The sequence below is a fragment of the Hyaena hyaena genome, unplaced genomic scaffold (genome assembly GCF_003009895.1).
Source record: "Hyaena hyaena isolate Hyena2069 unplaced genomic scaffold, ASM300989v1 scaffold_107, whole genome shotgun sequence".
In the NCBI taxonomy this organism is placed as follows: Eukaryota; Metazoa; Chordata; class Mammalia; order Carnivora; family Hyaenidae; genus Hyaena; species Hyaena hyaena.
In genome coordinates, this window is record NW_024080739.1 from 118541 (window position 1) to 140941 (window position 22401).

Genomic DNA, 22401 nt, shown 5'->3' on the forward strand with positions numbered 1-22401 from the left:
ATGGAGATGGGATGGATTCGCTATCTGAGACAAAGGCAAGTCCTAGTTTTCTTTGTTTTGCTGGGCATATCTGGGGTGGGTGCCGAGTTAGGTCCCTATTCAGTAGTGGAAGAAATGGAGAGAGGCTCCTTTGTGGCAAATCTAGGAAAAGACCTGGGGTTGGGATTGACAGAGATGGCCAACCGTGGGGCTCGGATCATTTCTCAGGGGAACAAAGAGCATTTGCAGCTCAAGGTTCAGACTGGGGATTTGCTTATAAACGAGAAACTAGATCGCGAGGAGCTCTGTGGTCCAACTGACCCTTGCTTGTTATATTTCCAACTGTTAATGGAAAAACCCTTAGAGATATTTCAGGCTGAACTGAGGGTGAAAGACATAAATGACAATTCTCCCGTGTTCAGTGAAAGAGAAATGATTCTAAAAATACCAGAAAACAGTCCTCTCGGAATTACATTCCCTCTGAGTAATGCTCTGGACTTGGATGTAGGAAGCAACAATGTTCAAAACTATAAGATCAGCCCCAACTCTCATTTCCGGGTTCTAATCCGAAAACTCAGTGACGGCCGAATATACCCTGAACTGGTGTTGGAAGAAGAGCTGGATAGGGAGGAGGAGCCTGAAATCGTTTTAACCCTAACGGCGCTGGATGGCGGCTCTCCACCTCGGTATGGGACCGCTCGTGTGCGCCTTGAAGTGCTGGACAGCAATGATAATGCTCCTGAATTTGGGCAGCCCATCTACAAGGTGCAAATTCCAGAGAACAGTCCTGTAGGTTCCTTGGTTGTCACCGTCTCTGCCAGCGATTTAGACAGCGGAGTACATGGGAAAATATCCTACACACTCTTTCAGCCTTCAGAAGATATTAGCAAAACTCTGGAGGTAAATCCTCTAACAGGGGAAATTCGACTGAGAAAACAAGTAGATTTTGAAACAGTTATGTCTTATGAAGTGGACATCAAGGCCACTGATGGGGGAGGCCTTACAGGAAAATGTACTCTTCTGCTACAGGTGGTGGATGTAAATGATAATCCCCCAGAAGTGACCATGTCTGCACTAACCAGCCCTATCCCAGAGAACTCACCTGAGATTGTAGTTGCTGTTTTCAGTGTTTCAGATCCTGACTCTGGGGATAATGGGAAGACTATTTCCTCCATCCAGGATGACCTTCCTTTTCTTCTAAAACCTTCAGTCAAGAACTTTTACACCTTGGTAACCACGAGAGCACTAGACAGAGAAGAAAGAGCCCAGTACAACATCACCATCACCGTCACGGACTTGGGGACCCCCAGGCTGAAAACGCAGCACAACATCACCGTGACGGTGTCCGACGTCAACGACAACGCCCCCGCCTTCAGCCAAACCACCTACACCCTGCGGGTCCGCGAGAACAACAGCCCCGCCCTGCACCTAGGCAGCGTCAGCGCCACAGACGCAGACTCGGGCGCCAACGCCCACGTCACCTACTCGCTGCTGCCGCCCCAGGACCCGCAGCTGCCCCTGGCCTCCCTGGTGTCCATCAACGCGGACAACGGGCAGCTGTTCGCGCTCAGGTCCCTGGATTACGAGGCGCTGCAGGCGTTCGAGTTCGGCGTGCGCGCGGCCGACCGCGGCTCGCCCGCGCTCAGCAGCCAGGCGCGCGTGCGCGTGCTGGTGCTGGACGACAACGACAACTCGCCCTTCGTGCTGTACCCGCCGCAGAACGGCTCTGCGCCCTGCACCGAGCTGGTGCCCAGGGCGGCCGAGGCGGGCTACCTGGTGACCAAGGTGGTGGCGGTGGACGGCGACTCGGGCCAGAACGCCTGGCTGTCGTACCAGCTGCTCAGGGCCACGGAGCCCGGGCTGTTCGGCGTGTGGGCGCACAACGGCGAGGTGCGCACGGCCAGGCTGCTGAGCGAGCGCGACGCCGTCAAGCACAGGCTGGTGGTGCTGGTCAAGGACAATGGCGAGCCGCCGCGCTCGGCCAGCGTCACGCTGCACGTGCTGCTGGTGGACGGCTTCTCGCAGCCCTACCTGCCGCTCCCGGAGGTGGCGGCGGCCGAGGCGCAGGCCGACCCGCTCACCGTCTACTTGGTCATCGCCTTGGCGTCCGTGTCGTCGCTCTTCCTGTTCTCGGTGCTGGTGTTCGTGGCGGTGCGGCTGTGCAGGCGGAGCCGGGCGGCGTCTGCGGGTCGCTGCCCGGTGCCCGAGGGCCACTTTCCGGGCCACCTGGTGGACGTCAGCGGCACGGGGACGCTGTCCCAGAGCTACCAGTACGAGGTGTGTCTGCGGGGCGGCTCGGGGACCAGTGAGTTCAAATATCTCAAGCCCATTATCCCTAATCTGCAGTTTCAGAGCCCAGGGAAGGAAGTGGAAGAAAATGCCTCCTTCCAGAATAATTTTGGGATTTAATTATTGCTAGGAACCTATTTAATAAAGACATTAACTTCTGTTTTTTTCTGGACTAACTAAATTGTTTATGCCTACCGCCAACAGTAAGGTGTTGTTTAATTTTGTGTATTTGGTTCATTCTCAATTTTCAGTTTTATACCTAACTTCATAGGTTTCTTTACCTTCATCTTTTAGCCCAATGAAGTATTTTTCAATAGAATCCCAATAAGTGAAATGGGCTTTACCTTTAAAGGTGATACCATTAACATTTTCTTCCACTTTATAAATGTCTTTGTTGACTTTGTACCTATAATTTTCTTTTTAGTTTTCCTTTTCTAGAACTTCTTCTAGAACTTTCTTCAGTTATGAAAACAATGTGCATGTAATCTGTGCATTTACTATTTGATAGTTCTTCTCTTTCCTTTTAAAACTGTTATTTTTGGGGGCGCCTGGGTGGCTTAGTCGGTTAAGCGTCCGACTTTCGCTTGGGTCATGATCTCGCGGTTCGTGGGTTCGAGCCCCGCGTTGGGCTCTGTGCTGACTGCCAGCTCGGAGCCTGGAGCCTGTTTCAGTCTGTGACTCCCTCTCTCTCTGACCCTCCCCTGCTCACGCTGTCTCTCTCTCTCCTAGAAATAAATAAAAACATTAAAAAAAAAACAACTGTTATTTTTGTTGGTTTATCAACCTCAATTTTTATTATAGTGTTTCAAAACCTATATTACTTTTTTTAAGTTCTGTCTTCCCTGTATTGGTATCTGCATCTTTAATTTATTTCCGTTGTGTGATATAAATAAATCCCTAATAAGTCTTATGTAAAATAGGAAGAAATACCTCTGTAAGATACTGAGTGTATGTATTTAAATTTGAAGACAAAAAAAGCAATGTTTAGGTGTTTTATAGCATTGTGTAGAAATACTTCATCATTTGTTTTAAATTCTGCATAAAAAAAAATTAGAGATCCCTGTTAAGTTTTTAATGGCGCAGTCACATTCAATTGGAAAAGACAGTATAAGTCATCACAGGTTTATAAGGTATAGCTTTTATGTTTAGCAATTAGAGTTTTGGGTAGTATCTAGCTCTTTCCCTCTACACTGTCCCTCAATTAATCTGTATTCCTTGCTTATCATGGGAAAGATAGAGTGCTTTCTAGATATTAGGCTTTTTAATAAAATTCCCTATGAGGTAGATGTCATCATGCTTTTCTTACTGTCAGTAGTGTTTGGATAGGCATTAGACTGGTCTAGTCTTTTCCTCCCTTTTATTTGGTACAGATAAATTAGATCCTGCTAGATTTAAATTAAGAGGGACCTTAAAATAAATGATCAGTCCTTTCTTTATTTCTGTAAGTAATTTTAAAGCTAATATAAGAAAAACAAAGACATATAAAAAAGGAAACAAGTTGTAAACAATGAGTTTAAATGAAAATATACAGTTTGCAAGTAGTAAGGATTTAAGGCACAGAAGGTTGTTTCATATCCTAAGTAGAGCTTATTTATCCATGCCTTAGTACAGCAAATTGGGTGTCTGATTTGTGAATATAAGATTATTAAGGCATAGTTTCCATCCTCACATAGGGACATACTGACCTGAAGAAGGGACAAATTGGCATGAAACAGGAAACAGTAATATTTACAGAGCAATTATACAAGTTTCTGAGAGCACAGAGGAGGGAAAGCCTAAACCCTTCCCTCTGGGTGATTATATTCAGGCAGTATAGTTAGATTTTTTTTTTTTTTACAAATAGTTTATTGTCAAATTAGTTTCCAGTTAGATTTTTAAGAATATTGTTGAGGAATGTGTGAAACAGTTTTGTTTTGTCAGTTTGGTTACTGTTTTGGAAAAGTAAAATCTTATTTTGGTCCTAGAGGTCACCACTATGTTTCCCTTTGGTTCATGACATTGCATGGGAGTAGTGTCAGGAGTGAAAGGCCTACTACAGAACTAAGTGTAGCACAATGAGGTGGAAGGAGTTAACTTCCAGAAACATTTTCCAAGTTTGGAATTTTTAACTTTTCCCATGAAGCAATGGAAAATCTCAACAATGTTAGCAGTACTCTATTTCAACATTACTTTCTACCAAACAAAAGAAAAGAAAAAAAAAATGAAATATTTAAATGAGCCACTAAAGAAAAAAATTGTAAGTACACACAAAAATTGGGTTCAGCCATTTGAGTCTGTTGGAGGCCACGCGGTGGCGCTGCAGGCTAAAGAGACCAAAAAAAAAAAATTTTTTTTTTTTTTTTTGATCATGAACTGAGAATGCTGCGGAAGTCATTAACAAAAAGGATCAAAGCAGATGACCTGGGAGAAAACCTGTAGTGACCCAAGACTGGAAAAGGGAAAAAATCCATACTCCTACACATGTCATAGGTCTGGGGGCTGCAACTGCTGGTTCTTAATGCTGGGAGCTGTGATTGTGACCAACATTGACAAAAGACGTTTCTGAAGAAGCAATGGAGGCTGGAATTTTATGCTGCCCAGGACAAAGGCAAGTCCTATTTCTCTTTCTATTTGGTGGAGTATCCTTGGCAGGTTCTGGGTTTGGACAATATTCAGTGACAGAGGAAACAGAAAGAGGATCATTTGTGGTTAATCTGGCAAAGGATCTGGGGCTAGGGGACCAGGAATTGGTTGCAAGAGGAGCCCGAGTAGTCTCTGATGATAACAAACAACACTTACTCCTGGATCCTCAGTCTGGAGATTTGCTCACAAATGAGAAACTGGACCGGGAAAAGCTGTGTGGCCTCATAGAGCCCTGTATACTGCATTTCCAAATTTTAATGGATAACCCCTTTCAGATTTACCAGGCTGAGCTGAGGGTCAGGGACATCAATGATCATTCACCAGTGTTTCGGGACCAAGAGACAGTCTTAAAAATATTAGAAAATACAGCTGAAGGGACAGCATTTCGACTAGAAAGAGCAGAGGATTCTGATGGAGGACTTAATGGTATCCAAAGCTACACCATCAACCCGAACCCTTTTTTCCATATTAAAATTAGTGACAGTGATGAAGACATGATATATCCGGAACTAGTATTGGATAAGGCACTGGATCGGGAGAAACAGCATGAGCTCAGTTTAACACTTACAGCACTGGATGGTGGGTCTCCACCCAGGTCTGGGGCCACCACAATACGAATTGTGATCCTAGACATCAATGATAATGCCCCCCAGTTTTCTCAGACCATCTATGAGACCCAGGCCCCAGAAAACAGCCCAGTAGGATCCCTTATTGCAAAAGTGTCTGCAGGAGATGTAGATTCTGGAGTCAATGCAAACATATCCTATTCATTTTTTGATGCTTCTGAAGACATTCGAGCAACCTTTCAAATCAGTCATTTTTCTGGAGAAATTGTTCTCATAGTGTTGCTTGATTATGAGCTAGTAAAGTCGTACAAAATAAATGTACAGGCAATGGATGGAGGGGGCCTTACTGCAACATGTACTATTTTGGTGGAAGTATTAGACATCAATGACAATCCCCCTGAACTGATCATGTCATCACTTTCCAACTATGTTGCTGAGAACTCTCCTGAGACGGTACTCGCTATTTTTAGAATTAAAGACAGAGACTCTGGAGAAAATGGAAAGATGCATTGCTACATTCAAGATAGTCTGCCATTCCTTCTGAAACCCTCTGTAGAAAATTTTTACATTCTAATGACAGAAGGAGGGCTGGACAGGGAAAGCCAAGCTGAGTACAACATCACCATCACCGTCACGGACTTGGGGACCCCCAGGCTGAAAACGCAGCACAACATCACCGTGACGGTGTCCGACGTCAACGACAACGCCCCCGCCTTCAGCCAAACCACCTACACCCTGCGGGTCCGCGAGAACAACAGCCCCGCCCTGCACCTAGGCAGCGTCAGCGCCACAGACGCAGACTCGGGCGCCAACGCCCACGTCACCTACTCGCTGCTGCCGCCCCAGGACCCGCAGCTGCCCCTGGCCTCCCTGGTGTCCATCAACGCGGACAACGGGCAGCTGTTCGCGCTCAGGTCCCTGGATTACGAGGCGCTGCAGGCGTTCGAGTTCGGCGTGCGCGCGGCCGACCGCGGCTCGCCCGCGCTCAGCAGCCAGGCGCGCGTGCGCGTGCTGGTGCTGGACGACAACGACAACTCGCCCTTCGTGCTGTACCCGCCGCAGAACGGCTCTGCGCCCTGCACCGAGCTGGTGCCCAGGGCGGCCGAGGCGGGCTACCTGGTGACCAAGGTGGTGGCGGTGGACGGCGACTCGGGCCAGAACGCCTGGCTGTCGTACCAGCTGCTCAGGGCCACGGAGCCCGGGCTGTTCGGCGTGTGGGCGCACAACGGCGAGGTGCGCACGGCCAGGCTGCTGAGCGAGCGCGACGCCGTCAAGCACAGGCTGGTGGTGCTGGTCAAGGACAATGGCGAGCCGCCGCGCTCGGCCAGCGTCACGCTGCACGTGCTGCTGGTGGACGGCTTCTCGCAGCCCTACCTGCCGCTCCCGGAGGTGGCGGCGGCCGAGGCGCAGGCCGACCCGCTCACCGTCTACTTGGTCATCGCCTTGGCGTCCGTGTCGTCGCTCTTCCTGTTCTCGGTGCTGGTGTTCGTGGCGGTGCGGCTGTGCAGGCGGAGCCGGGCGGCGTCTGCGGGTCGCTGCCCGGTGCCCGAGGGCCACTTTCCGGGCCACCTGGTGGACGTCAGCGGCACGGGGACGCTGTCCCAGAGCTACCAGTATGACGTGTGCCTGCGGGGCGGCTCGGGGACCAGTGAGTTCAAATATCTCAAGCCCATTATCCCCAATATCCAGGCACAGGACTCTGTGGGGAATAGTGAAGACAATCCCACCTTTCGAAATAGCTTTGGATTTAATTTCCAGTAAAAATTCTTTTTATATTTTCATGCACTTTTAAGTGTTGTATGATCATATCAATTAGTTTAGTTTTAAAATTCCTAGTTATTGTGCAATTTTAAACCCAATTTTAAGTACTATATGGTTTACAATGTCGATTCATCCTTTTTTTGCATTTAATTAATAGATAGCTTTAATTAGAACTCATTTCTAAATAGTTTTAAGGTTTAATCCTTTCAAAATGTACAAGGATATACAAGGATAAGGTATTTCTTACCTAGAAAATCGAAATTTGTCTTTTCCCCCTAGTATATTTCATAGACTAATCTCTTTATTCTAATCATCTTGTACTTCCTTCATGAAAGCAGACATCCCTGCAGTTTTGATCTTATTTAACATTCTGTTTAATCATGTGTAAAAAGAATCACCTCATCTAGTATTTTAAAAACATTTCTCTATTACTATGCTCATGAGAAAATGAGAGAGCATTTTTTGAGTGATATGGGACTCCAGTAATACTTTGTAGTCATATTATTATTTCATTTCCCTTAAATACACTACTCTTACTACTTTCTAGTGTTCACTTTTGCTGACAAATGTAAAAATAGGGCATGTCTCTTAGTGCCCAAAAAATGTAATAACCTGCATGAAAATAAATAAAAATATTTTGAAAATTTGTGAAGAATATTGGTGGACTGTTGGAAAGATATTCACTTTTCATTTCACTTTGCAAATTTATTTTAGTTGTTACGAAAATTTTAAATCATGATTAACAAAAAATTACAAAGAAAAACAATAAATTCTTCAATGTTCTGCTCCCTCTTACTGAGTAGTTTCTCTAAATTGACCTCAATCTTTTGAAGTAATATGTTTATACCACTGTATCTTAAAAGTTTTATACTTTAATCACTCTTTCATATGCTAAAAACAGGATTTCACTTCCTTACTTTCCAACTAATACACATACAAACATTGTATATGCCCTTTCTCCTTTTCTCCCAACAGAGCTATCATTTTTTAAGTTAAACTAGTAGTTTTTGTGTATATTGCCAAGATTATTTCAAAATACAGATTAGTGTAATGATTACATTTCTTTTCTTGAAAAACTTTATTCCTAGAATTGATCATTGTTTTTATTTGCAACATTTTCTATTTATTATTATTGATTTTTCATATTATCTCACATTTGAATAACAATTATCTTAAATATTAAAAAATGCCATATACCTATGAATTTTTTTCAGATCTTTCACCCAGATCTTTTTGTATCTCTGATTCATTGTTCTTTTTTCAGTTTTTATTTAAATTCCAGTTAGTTAACATACAGTGTAATATTAGTTTCAGGTATAAAATTTAGTGATTCGGTGCTTCCATTGAACACCCGTGCTCATTGCTACAAGTGCCCTTCTTAATCCTCATCACTTATTTCACCCATCCCCCAACCCATCTCTCCTCTGGTAATCTTCAATTTGTTCTCTATAGTTAAGAGTTTATTTCTTTGTTTTCCTCTCTCTTTTTCCCCATATGATCATTTGTTTTCTTAAATCCCACTTATGAGTGAAATCATATGGTATTTGTCTTTCTCTGACTTATTTTGCTTAGCATAATACTCTCTAGCTCCATCCATGTGGTTGTAATGGCAAGATTTTACTCTTATGGATGGGTAATATTCCATTCCATATGTATATATCACACACACACACACACACACAGAGTCTTTATCCATTCATCAGTCAGTGGATATTTGGGCTCTTTCCATAATTTGGCTATTGTTGATAATGCTGCCATAAATATCAGGGTGCATGCATCCCTTCAAATTAGTATTTTTATACCCTTTAGGTAAATACCCAGTAGTGTAATTGCTGGACCATAAGGTGGTTCTATTTTTAACTTTTTTTTAGGAACTTCCATACTGTTTTCTAGAGTGTCTGTAGCAGTTTGCATTCCCACCAACAGTGTTAGAGAATTCTCCTTTTCCTGCATCTTCACCAACACCTATTGTTTGTTTTATTGTTAATTATTAGCCATCCTTACTGGTATGAGGTGATATTTCACTGAAGTTTTGATTTGTATTTCCCTAATGATGAGCGATTGTGAGCTTCTTTTCAGGTGTCTGTTGGCCATGTAAATGTCTTCTTTGGAAAAATGTCTATTCACGTCTTCTGCCCATTTTTTTAAAAATTTTTTTAATGTTTTTATTTATTTCTAGGAGAGAGAGAGAGACAGTGTGAGCAGGGGAGAGTCAGAGAGAGAGGGAGTCACAGACTGAAACAGGCTCCAGGCTCTGAGCTGGCAGTCAGCACAGAGCCCGACGCGGGGCTCAAACCCACGAACAGCAAGATCATGACCTAAGCAAAAGTCAGACGCTTAACCGACTAAGCCACCCAGGCGCCCCTTCTGCCCATTTTTTAACTGGATTGTTTTTTGGGTGTTGAGTTGTATAAGTTCTATATATATTTTGGATACTAACCCCTTATCAGATATGTCATTTGCAAATATCTTCTCCCATCCCTTAGTTTGCCTTTTAGTTTTGTTAATTTTTCCCAACATTGGTTGTTCTAATGGCTGTCACCCTAGAACTTTTTTCTTTAATAACATCTTGTGTTGGTCCCCTTTTACAAGATCCAATGTATTATTTTTTGTTAGTTTATTCCCTTATTTAACTAACACACATCTCTCACTAGTTTCATAAAAATGATTAGGAGGTAAAAGTTTTTGAAAATTTGCTTGGTAAAGGACTCTTTTTTTTTTTTTTTTTTCATTTGAGTGATAGTTTGGTTGGGTGTAAAATTCTAAGTTGAAAATAAATTTCCCTCAGATTTTGAAAGCAGTGTTCTTTTTTCTGATTGCAATTAGAATTCCTTTTCAGAAGACTGAGTCCCTTCTAATTCTTTTCTCTTTTAATGTCACCCCCAATTTTTCATTCTGGAAGAATTGGAAACTTTTTCTTCATATTCTGAAAACACTCTATGATGAGTTATTTATCTGGTCACAGCAGTGTACCCTATTAACATTTAAACCTCACTTTCAGTTCTGAGAAATTTTCTTGTTATATTTTTGATGATAATTTCTCCCATTTTCTACATTCTCACTTGATCCAGAATTTCCTTAGCTAAATATTGGATCTTCTAGATTAATACTCAAAATACACTAAATTTTTTCCTTCCTTATTTTCTGTGTCTCTTGCTCTACTTTTTTTGGACAAGTTATTCTATCATCCAACCTTTAAGTTTTTATTTTTGGCTGACGATATGTATTTTTAAGAGCTCTTTTGGTTCTCTGAGTCTTTTTCATAGCATCTTTTTGTAGATTTGTAAATGTATTATCTTCTCTCATAATTTATTCTTCTAAAATACATTGTACAGAAAATGCATTATGCAGTAGAAACCACTGTTGTACCCATTATTAAAATGAGAGTGAGTTACAGGGAAGTTAAGAACTTACTCAAGGTTGTATAGGTAGTAAGGGGCACTTAAGCCCTAATCTATTTTCAATCCTACAGTAAGAATACACTATGAAGTTACTGTTAATACTAAATGAATAAATGCATATGTGTCACTTAGAAAAATGGATATCACAGAGTAAATTTTCTTTTTTCTTTTTAAAGTTTTATTTTTATCTAAAAATTTTTTTAATGTTTTTATTTATTTCTGAGAAAGAGACAGAGCGAGCAGGGGAGGGTCAGAGCAAGAGGGAGACAGAATCTGAAGCAGGCTCCAGGCTCTGAGCTAGCTGTCAGCACAGAGCCCAACGCAGGGCTCGAACCTATGAACTGTGAGATCATGGCCTGAGCTTAACCGATTGAGCCACCCAGGTGCCCCTCCAGAGTAAATTTTCAATAAATATTAGGTCTTATGAAATTTTACTACTTTGGGGATATTAGACATTTTTAATGACTTTCTTCTATTTTCTCTGTTAGGTCTATTTCGTCCTGTTTCTTTTTGTTTTCCTTTTTGGAGATAGTGGTTTGACCTTTCTAGGTCATGTCATAGGTATTTCCTCAAATGTCCTGTGGTCCTGAGCTATCTTTTCATATTGAAGAATGATGTTCTTAGGGGCACCTGGGTGGTTCAGTTGGTTAATTGTCCAACTCTTAATTTTGGTTCAGGTCATGATCTCATGGTTCATGAGTTCAAGCCTCCCATCAGGCTCTGTGCTGACAGTGTGGAACCTGCTTAGGACACTCTCTCTCTTTGTCCCTGCCCCACTCATGCTCTTTCTATCTCAAAATAAATAAACTTTAAAAAGGGATGATGTTCTTATATTTAAGAATAATGAGAGGGGCACCTGTGTAGCTCAGTCGGTTTAGCATCTGACTCTTGATTTCAGCTCAGGTCATGATCTCATGGTTGTTGGAATGAGCCCAACCCAGTGTCAGTGAAAAAGAGAGAGAGCCAGACAGACAGAAAGACCAAGGGAGGGAGGGAGGAAAGATGTCATTCTGTCAGTTCTTTGTGAGTGCATGAGGCCTGTTGATGGTAGGACATCACTAATGTAACCATACTAGGATAAGGCTATTACCTTGGGAGAGTCTTCCAAATATTAGTATGGGTGGTTTTTTTTTTTTTAAAGATTTCTTTATTTTTAAGTAATCTCCACATCCAATGTGGAGCTTGAACTCACAACCCAGAGACCAAGAGTTGCATGCTTTACTGACTGAGCCAGCCAGGTGCCGCATTATGTGTAAATCTTTATCTAAGCTTTTCTTATACTCCAGGTTAGAATTCTACAATATCTGCTAGGTGGTGGACAGTTAGAGAGGAGGTCAGGTGTATATCTTGTATGCTGCACTTGTAGAGTGTTGCATGGTAAAGATAATCTGGAAATTTCATCATTGAGGATGCAATGATTAACCTCCCTATTTTTAGTTTCACACTTTAACTCGTACTCAGCTCTGTCCAAGGTCTCCAAAACTAGGAATTATCCCATTCAGTTTCTCCAAAGAATTAACTTCCCATTCTCTGCCTCTGAGTTACTTTCCTGTCTATGTAGGCTGATGAATTATCAGAGTATCCAACTCTCCCATCTCCATACTGTTAAAAATAACTTCTTTTTTAGTTCTTAACTGACTTCAGCTTTCTCATACACTTGGCTCCTCTAAATCTTGTACCTAAATGTAATACTGTAGGACAAACTCACTAGTTTTGTGTGAATATCTCCAATGCAGAAACTTTACAGGTTTCTTGGAACTGCTAACTCAATTGCTCTTCTTTCTGTTCTCTGTCATAAAAATTATGGGTGTTCACTTGTGCATTCTTAGTTTTTATGAATTCATACCACTCTTGCTTTTTTTGTTATTTTAGTGAGTATTTTATGGTTTTTATGTTTATTTTTGAAAGAGAGAGAGAGTATGAGCGGGGAAAGGGCAGAGAGAAAGAGGGAGACAGGATTTGAAGCAGGCTCTGCACTGACAGCAGAGAGCCTGATTCGGGGCTTGGACTCACAGAAATCGGTTGCTCAACTGACTGAGCCACCCAGAAGCCCCTTAGTCAGTATTTTTAAAAGAGGGAGGATAACTGAGTGTAGTCAACCCACCTACTTTTCAATTTCTACCCTTGTAGTGACAATTTTTCAATAGCATATCTATCTTACATTTTAAAATGTAATTTGAACTTAACATTTTTAGATGCATATTTTTTAGATTGCTCCTTGATCCATTTAGAAAGCATTTTTGAGATCATTGGTGAATTTCTAGTATCTATTCCTGACAATTTCCCTCATTATGTAGCAACCTTGCACTTTGGCTACGACTCAAACCACCCAAAGCTTATGAGGTGGTCCCAGACAGTTAAAGCAGAGGCCAAAGATGGGTCTTCATATTCTGAGACTAAAATCTCCACCTATAATTCTATGCCTCTTGAAATATTGATCCTTTCAATAGCAAGTATATGATCTTAATTAGTCTAATCAGAGTAAAACTAAGTTTTTCCTCTGTAACTGGTAAAGAGAATCTCTCTTTTGGGGAGGAAAATGAAAGCAGGTGACCATAGTTATAGCTGGAATAAATCTTGTGAACCTAAGGGAAGGTGGCTTTAGGAGTAAGCCTGCTTTAAACAAAACTAGCATATTTGTGTACTTATTAAATAATTTGGTAGTATTTGGTAAGTTATGAGAAGCTAGGACTAAATTATGGCTTTACATAATGCCTTCCACCCCAGCATTTTACTTCATTTTCTCCCAGTTCACAGTTCACTGCAGTGAAGGAAATCTACAGAGATGCCTTCTTGTGCTATAACAACTATCTATTCGTGTTCCACCTTACAGTTTATCCAATTTCATATCCTCTGAAAGGACTCTCAAGGTGACTCATGTAATACTCCTGTATTACAACTGAAAGAAGGCCAAGTAGTGATGCTATCTTGTTTCAGGTTTTCAGTCTTCTCAGAAATATTAGAAACTTCTGTGGGCCAGGAGTCACATCTTGTATTTAAAACAATTCTAACAACATCAGAAACTGTAAAGAGTATAAAACAATTCTTATGGAAGACAGAATATCTTTGTAATCACTAAACACAATGAGTAAAACAACATTTGTTTCTAAAGGACATTTATATTAGCGGAATTTAGGTAGCTTTCATCAAACTGAAAATCTGTGGAGACGCATGGTGGCGCTGCAGGATAACATCGCGCCTGGGGAAAAACCTAAATTGGATGATGTTCTGGACCCTTTACCACAGTGCGCACAGAGCGTTGGGAAGACAAAAAGAACATGCCTTCAAAGGGCTAACTACAAGCTATTCAACAGGGTTAAAATCCTTAGGCCTCCTAAGACTCAGTGGACATTATCAGAGGCACGTTTCCCAGAAGTGCGAAGGGTAGCTGAAGCAATTCTGCAGGCAGCTTTCGGTAAAGGAGCTATGGAGAACGGAAGGGCAGACACTCTGCAGAGAAGGCAAGTCCTGCTTCTCTTTGTTTTGCTAGGAATGTCTCAGGCGGGTTCTGAGTCTGGGCGCTTTTCTGTGGCAGAGGAAATGCAGAGCGGGAGCTTTGTAGGCAATATGGCAAAGAACCTGGGACTAGAAGTGGGTGAGCTGGTCTCAAGGGGGGCTCAGGTGGTCTCTAATGGTAACAAAAATCGTTTGCAGCTGGACAGAAACACTGGGGATTTGCTCTTAAGTGAATCACTAGACCGGGAGGAGCTCTGTGGCTCCACTGAGCCTTGCGTGCTGGATTTCCAGGTATTAATGAAAAACCCTTTGCAGTTTTTACGAATTAAGCTCCAGGTCACGGACATAAATGACCACTCTCCCGTCTTCTTAGAAAAAGAAGTGCTCCTAGAAATTCCAGAGAATAGTCCTGTTGGTGCTGTGTTCTTACTAGAAAGTGCAAAGGATTTAGATGTAGGAATCAAAAGTCTAAAGAACTATACAATAAGCCCCAACTCTCATTTCCACATTAAAATAAGAGTCAATCCAGACAATAGGAAATACCCAGAGTTGGTTCTGGACAAGGCACTGGATTATGAAGAGCAGTCCGAGCTCAGTTTCATCCTCACTGCTCTGGATGGTGGATCTCCACCTAGGTCTGGAACTGCCTCTGTTCGAATTGTGGTTGTGGACATAAATGACAACTCCCCCGAGTTTGAGCAGCCATTTTATGAGGTGAAGATTCCAGAAAACAGCGTATTAGGCTCAGTCATTGTCACCGTCTCAGCTTGGGATTTAGACTCAGGAAAAAATGGAGAAATATCATATACTTTTTCCCATGCCTCAGAAGATATTCGCAAGACATTTGAAATTAACCAAAAGTCTGGAGAAGTCCGTTTAACAGCATCCATGGATTTTGAAACAATTGAATCATACTCAATAATCATTCAAGCTACAGATGGGGGAGGTCTCTTTGGAAAATCAACAGTCAGAATTCAGGTGATAGATGTGAATGACAATGCTCCTGAAATCTCCGTATCATCAATTACCAGTCCAATCCCAGAAAATTTGCCTGAGAATGTGGTTATGGTTTTTAGCATACGAGACAGCGACTCTGGGGACAACGGGAGGATGATCTGTTCTATCCCAGAAGAGCTCCCTTTCGTGCTAAAATCTTCAGTTGAGAATTATTACACATTGGAAACGGAGAGAATGCTGGATAGAGAGAGCCAAGATGAGTACAACATCACTATCACTGTCTCTGACTTAGGGACGCCCAGGCTGAAAACTCAACTCAACCTAACCGTGACGGTGTCCGACGTCAACGACAACGCCCCCGCCTTCAGCCAAACCACTTACACCCTGCGGGTCCGCGAGAACAACAGCCCCGCCCTGCACCTAGGCAGCGTCAGCGCCACAGACGCAGACTCGGGCGCCAACGCCCACGTCACCTACTCGCTGCTGCCGCCCCAGGACCCGCAGCTGCCCCTGGCCTCCCTGGTGTCCATCAACGCGGACAACGGGCAGCTGTTCGCGCTCAGGTCCCTGGATTACGAGGCGCTGCAGGCGTTCGAGTTCGGCGTGCGCGCGGCCGACCGCGGCTCGCCCGCGCTCAGCAGCCAGGCGCGCGTGCGCGTGCTGGTGCTGGACGACAACGACAACTCGCCCTTCGTGCTGTACCCGCCGCAGAACGGCTCTGCGCCCTGCACCGAGCTGGTGCCCAGGGCGGCCGAGGCGGGCTACCTGGTGACCAAGGTGGTGGCGGTGGACGGCGACTCGGGCCAGAACGCCTGGCTGTCGTACCAGCTGCTCAGGGCCACGGAGCCCGGGCTGTTCGGCGTGTGGGCGCACAACGGCGAGGTGCGCACGGCCAGGCTGCTGAGCGAGCGCGACGCCGTCAAGCACAGGCTGGTGGTGCTGGTCAAGGACAATGGCGAGCCGCCGCGCTCGGCCAGCGTCACGCTGCACGTGCTGCTGGTGGACGGCTTCTCGCAGCCCTACCTGCCGCTCCCGGAGGTGGCGGCGGCCGAGGCGCAGGCCGACCCGCTCACCGTCTACTTGGTCATCGCCTTGGCGTCCGTGTCGTCGCTCTTCCTGTTCTCGGTGCTGGTGTTCGTGGCGGTGCGGCTGTGCAGGCGGAGCCGGGCGGCGTCTGCGGGTCGCTGCCCGGTGCCCGAGGGCCACTTTCCGGGCCACCTGGTGGACGTCAGCGGCACGGGGACGCTGTCCCAGAGCTACCAGTATGAAGTGTGTCTGCGGGGAGGATCAGGAACCAATGAGTTCAAATAACTAAAGCCCATTATCCCTAATCTGCAGTTTCAGAGCCCAGGGAAGGAAGTGGAAGAAAATGCCTCCTTCCAGAATAATCTTGGGATTTAATTATTGCTAGGAACCCCAGAGCTACCAGTACGAGGTGTGTCTGCGGGGAGGATCTGGAACCAATGAGTTCAAGCTCTTGAAGCCGATTATCCCTAACCTCCCACCCCAGTGCTCCGGCAAAGAAACGGAAGAAAATCCTACTTTCTACAGTAGCTTTGGGTTCAATATATAGTGACCATAATTAACTTTAATATTACATATGTGCCATTTTTTTGTGCCACTTCCAAATCAGTGTTATTTCCCCCAATTTGTGTGTTTTAAATTGTATTCAGTGTGGTTTTATACTTTCACAAATTCTACCCATTTTTACTTTTAAGAGAATGTTTATTTGTGGTGGTAATGAGATGGTAATTTATTTTGTAATCCATCAGGTCTTAATGTGTAATGAGTTTGTTAAGTTACAACACCAAATCACTTTTTGTCGATGGCCCTCTCTCCAGCTGAACTTTGAGCTTTCACCCAGAATTATGCTTATGGTAAAATAAAGCAGACCACTTTCAAAGTATTTCAAGTGTGCAAGTATTTCTTCATTCTTTCTTGCATTTTTTTCTTGTGGTGTAGTAATGATTGCTATTCAGTAATGTAGTTTTTCTTTCTTTAAATTCACTGCATTTTTATTAACACTTAAAAATGTTTATTGCTGTTTAAAATACGCCTGAAAAATCATGTCCTCTAATAGAATTAAAAGTGTAATCACATTGTTAGAAAGGGCCAGAAGGCAATTATGTTAGTATCTCTTCTTCATGCTTCCTGGAGAGTGACTGTGAAAGCATATCAATACTGTGGCTACCCAGAGAACCTTGGAATATGGAGTTATAATTTTCCAGATTTCTTGTTGATATTAACAGAGCTAACCTGCAATTCACTAGAATCCATCTCAATATAATTTGTATAGCATAAAGTGGACTTGTGTGCTAATGTTTATATTTTTGCTTTCTGTCTCCTCCCAGAATTACACACACACACACACACACACACACACACACGGCACCAATTTATTTTTTTTAAGTAATTTTAAAGTAATCTCTACATCTAACGTGGCCTTGAACTCATGACCCTGAGATCAAGATTTGCACACTACCGACTAAGCTAGCCATTGCTCCTGCGCACTAATTTCTAAATGTAAAATGACAGCCAACAGAAAAGTAATGTTGTATATATTATGTAATATACAAACAGAAATGTTTTGTAAATAATTCTTAGCTTTTTTAAAAAGTCTAAAACTGCCCATATTATTCCTTTCTCATTAATTTTCAAGCATGGTCATGATCCCCTAAAGTGATTTCATGACCCTACTAATGAACTGCAATCTGAAGTGTGAAAACCACTTTTCTCAGAGCTATTTGTAGGTATGTGTAGAGCATTGAGAAGTATCAAAAGAATGCTTTAAGGTTCTAATTAAAAATTTTTTTTCAAACCCATTGTAAGAGAAAGTTTTGTCTGATGCAGCACAGGCACAGACAAACCACTCTTTACTTTAGTGATGTGACTACATTACAGAAGAGAAAGCATTCATTGTTGGGGCAAGAGTTTTCCAGTGAATCTCACCAATAAGCCGAAAGTCTACATTGTGGAAGGAAAGTGTAAAGAAACAAAATGAGTGAGGCTATTGAGGAAAGATAGTGTGTGTGTGTGAGAGAGAGAGTAGGCACAGGAATGATGAAATGGGTGAGGGTGAGCAAAACAACTGTTCTGTTGCCTCTAGAACCAGTGCCAGAAACTGCCTCTTCAATAAATTTAAAAACTTTATCTTGTCACTTTAGCAGGGCTAGGTATTAGTTAATGTCAGGAAGCAGAATCTCTTGCTCTAGCATATCCAAAATAATCTAATGTTCACGCTTTCTGAAAACTATGATTTCACCACCAGTTCTTCTGAACTGCACGAACCGATTCATTATGCTTTGAATTCAGGACAAATGGAGGGAACAGAAGTTTCTTCCTGCAGGCTAATTAAATTCTAATTTCCTATTTTTAGAAGTGAAACTAAGAGCAAGTTCTTTTCCCCCTAAATGAAAGCTGCTTTACATAGAGAACAAAGATTCATGAGAAATTTATAAATCAAAGTAAATTATTAAGATTACCTTCTGTCTTGGGGCACCTGGGTGCCTCAGTTGGTTAAGCGTCCACCTTTGGCTCAGGTCATGATTTCATGTTTTATGAGTTCGAGACCCGCATTGGGCTCTGTGCTGACAACACAGGACCTGCTTGGGATTCTCTCTCTCTGCTTCTCTTTCTGCCTCTCCCCCACTTGTGCTTTCTCTCATAAATAAACTTTAAAAATATATCCTATATTGTATGATCCTATTTATATGATATGTTCTGGACAGGCAAATCTATAGGGACAGAAAGCAGATTAGTGGTTGTCTACAGCTGGAGGGAGTATATGGGATGGAGAGCAGCTAAAGGGTAAGAGGTTTCTTTTTCAGGTATGGTGTTCTGAAATTAGATTGTGATAATTGAACAACTCTGGAAATATACTAAAAAACCATTGCATTGTACACTTTAAATGGGAAACTATGGTATGTAAGTGATATGTCAATAATGCTATTAAAATCACTGGTGGGAGTGGTTCTTGCAACCTATGTCCCAAGTAAGATGGGCCTTCTCTCATCTGTAATAGGGGAGGGGGGAAAGTGCAGTTCAAAAAGCTCAGGCAGAAAAATCTCATGTGTGCAACAGCAGAGAAAAGGACCAGGTTTTGTTGCTTCAAGTTTTTCCAGATACCTAAACAGGAAGACTTGGGACTTGTCTATTTATGGAAAGAACTATGTGTTTCCTGACTCATGGAGAGTGGCTAGGCCTTCAGAAGCTCAGATGCCCCGATAAAAGTAACCAATTCTCTTCAAATGTATTGCTAAAAACAATTGTGTTCTTATGCTTCAAATAACTCATTTATACCTGGTGCTTGGGTGGCTCAATCAGTTAAGCAACTGTCTCATGATCTCATGGTTCGTGGGTTCAAATAACTCATTTATAGTTAAATTTAAGCCACTGCATAGAACTCAAACTGCATCAGCCAATTTTATGTCAAAGGACTATACATTGTCCACTGGGGAAAATGCCATTTACAAAATGGAGATGTGAGAGATGGCCCAGGCTCCCAGAGATGATTTTCTTGAAAATTGTTACCAATAAAAATCAAGTAACAATTTACACTGGAATTCACTATGAGAAAGGACAAAGACATTTCCGCTTATAAACACTTTGTTCTACTCATCTCCTTTCTACCTCAAGTCTTGCTACCACTCCCAGGTCCACTGGTTAATATAATAACATGGCTTCTAGATATTCACCTCTCCTCCAGCTCAATCATTATGCTCTGGCCACATGCTGTACTTTCCCACCACCCCATATTGGTTCTTTCTATGAAAAAAAAATTTCAGATATCTCTCTTTCTGAGAATATAATCCCCTATGCCTTTTATCCTCTCATTCTGCTATTCCTTTCACATATTGTCTTTGACCTTATTAGAATCTCTATTACATGATGCTGCTATTATATATTAACTCCCCTCATGTTCTAATTTCTCTCCTATTAAGCTTATTCCCTGGTCTACCTCTTGCAATCACCCTCATGCTCATATTCTATATTCCCTTGTTCAGTTTTCCTTCACAAAAACCACCTGATGAAAATCCACTCCAGATGGATATAATTGTCTTCTTCCTCTTCTGTCATTTCAGGGATGCTGCACTCTCTAAATGAAAACTAAGAGAATTATCACTACTATCACACTAAGTTTATCACATCTAAACTTACTTGGGCTTTAAAGACCAAGAAATCATTTTATATTTTCCTAATCAGCTCTCTCTTCTTTTCTTCATAACAACTACTTCAATCTTGGTTATCTTTTTTAAAATATTTTTTAATTTATTTCTAGGAGAGAGAGAGAGAGAGAGAGAGACAGCGTGAGCAGGGGAGGGTCAGAGAGACAGGGAGTCACAGACTGAAACAGGCTCCAGGCTCTGAGCTGGCAGTCAGCACAGAGCCCGACGTGGGGCTCGAACCCACCAACCGGGAGATCATGACCTAAGCGAAAGTCGGACGCTTAACCGCTTAACCGACTAAGCCACCCAGGCGCCCCCAAATCAGCATTTGAAATAAGTTCAAATTTCCCTAGGTTTAAAAAAATCCCTGTTGAGTCTCAAGTCCCCTCCAGGTACCATCCATTTTTTTCTTTAGAGCTAAATTTGAAAGGATTCTCATCTTTACTTCCTTATCCTTCTCGCTTTTCAGCCAAGTGCAATCTGATTTTTATTATAACCGTTCTAAACCACTACTGTAAAAGTGAAGATTTCTGTACAAGTTAGGTAAGGTTATATTGCTGAACAAAGCAGCACAATTACACAGTGGCTTGTAAACGTGTGTATCTCCTTAAAACAGTTCAAGTGTAAATGACTAGGTAGATGAGGCAGCTTTGCTCATTACAGTCCTTCCAGAACCAAATTTCGATCCAAGTAATTGCTTCTACATTCCCTACTGCAATGTCATAATCTGCATGACTGTAGCTGAGACATTGCCCCATCTAGGTTCTAGATGGCTGGGAGGGAGGAAACACATCCAGATATCGTCTCTTCTAGACCTAGGAGTGGCAAACAAAAAAATCTGTTTACAATTTTAGTGAGAACTTAATTCAATTGGCCATAACTAACCACAACGGAGACTGGGACAGGCAATTTATGAATAGCCAATGTGCCTGGGTACAATGCTATTTCTATAAAGGCAACAGCTTTTGACAGACATCTGTTAGAATTCGTGACAATGACCACCTTATTAATCCAAGGGACCATTTAACATTCATTTTTCTTGAGTTTACTAAAGGATTTCCTACCATTGATTTTACTCATCTCCTTAAAGTGCTATTTGCTTTTGGTTTCATGATTCTGAACTCTGGGCTGTCCTTGTCTTTTACAAGATGCTTTATTTCCTTTCTCCTCTAGTGAAGGTCTTTTTTTCAGAGTTCTGCCTCTTCTCTTGTTATCTGATATATTTTTGCTTGGTTTTCTTAGAATACTCACAGTTTCAATCACCATATACATGCTGGTGAAATCCAAAGTCCCTATCTACCCCAGTTCATATCCTATATTCAGTTTTATATATGTAATTATGTACAACTCCACATAGGGACATTCATGTAGGAACATTTATACATATCTTCCAAATACCCTCATCTCAATATAAGCCTGTACAATATTGACTTCATATTTTTCCACTTTAGTCTTTTTTGTTCTTCAGTGTCCTCTGTCTTAGAGAATGACACAACTAACCATTCAGTTGCCCAGTCCAGAGGTGTGTTAATCATCCCTGAGTCTTTCATTTTTTCTCCACATGCAACCTGTTAGTCACCATATCCTAAGTATCTTTCTAAACATCCCTCTTCTCTCAATCCACACCAACATTACTCTTAAACAGGCTGCCATCATCTCCTAACTGGGGTCTCTGATTCCAGTCACTCCTCCTGAAATCGATTCTCTATACTTCTTTCAAACTGATTTTTCAAGAATGCAGATGCAATCATGTTAATCAAATGTTTAAAACTCTACATTGTATTATAATTTTTCGTAGGATAAAGTTTTAAATTTATTAAAAATTTTTTAAAATGTTTTATTTATTTCTGAGAGAGAGTGAGAGAGTGTGAGCAGGGGAGGGTCAGAGAGAGACAGAGATACAGAATCCGAAGCAGGCTCCAGGCTCTCTGAGCTAGCTGTCAGCACAAAGCCTGACGTGGGGCTAGAACCCACCAACCTTGAGATCATGACCTGAGGCGAAGTCGGACACTCAACTGACTGAGCCACCCAGGCACCCCTAAAATTTTAAGTTTATTATATAACCTGTGTAATAATTTGGGTCCTCACCTTGCATTCCCCCCTCCTCCCCAGTCTCACTTTTTTTTAAACAACAAACATTTATTTATTGTAGTTCTGGAGGCTGGGAAGTCTGAGGTCAGGGTGTGGGCAGATTCTAGGTCTGGT

At 42.3% G+C, this 22401-nt stretch overlaps 3 protein-coding genes across 3 annotated transcripts; all 3 read left to right on the forward strand.

Annotated features, from left to right (window-relative positions):
* Positions 1–2393, forward strand: PCDHB16 (protocadherin beta 16). The gene has a single exon (XM_039236144.1). The coding sequence runs from the start codon at positions 1–3 to the stop codon at positions 2386–2388; it is 2388 nt and encodes a 795-aa protein (XP_039092075.1). The 3' UTR covers positions 2389–2393.
* A 2427-nt stretch (positions 2394–4820) lies between these two features.
* LOC120234338 (protocadherin beta-10-like) lies at positions 4821–7221 on the forward strand. The gene has a single exon (XM_039236141.1). The coding sequence runs from the start codon at positions 4821–4823 to the stop codon at positions 7215–7217; it is 2397 nt and encodes a 798-aa protein (XP_039092072.1). The 3' UTR covers positions 7218–7221.
* Positions 7222–13728: 6507 nt separating this feature from the next.
* LOC120234332 (protocadherin beta-11-like) lies at positions 13729–16937 on the forward strand. The gene is made up of 2 exons (XM_039236132.1): positions 13729–16300; positions 16467–16937. The coding sequence occupies exons 1-2, from the start codon at positions 13790–13792 to the stop codon at positions 16602–16604; spliced, it is 2649 nt and encodes an 882-aa protein (XP_039092063.1). The 5' UTR covers positions 13729–13789; the 3' UTR covers positions 16605–16937.
* The last annotated feature ends 5464 nt before the right edge of the window (positions 16938–22401 follow it).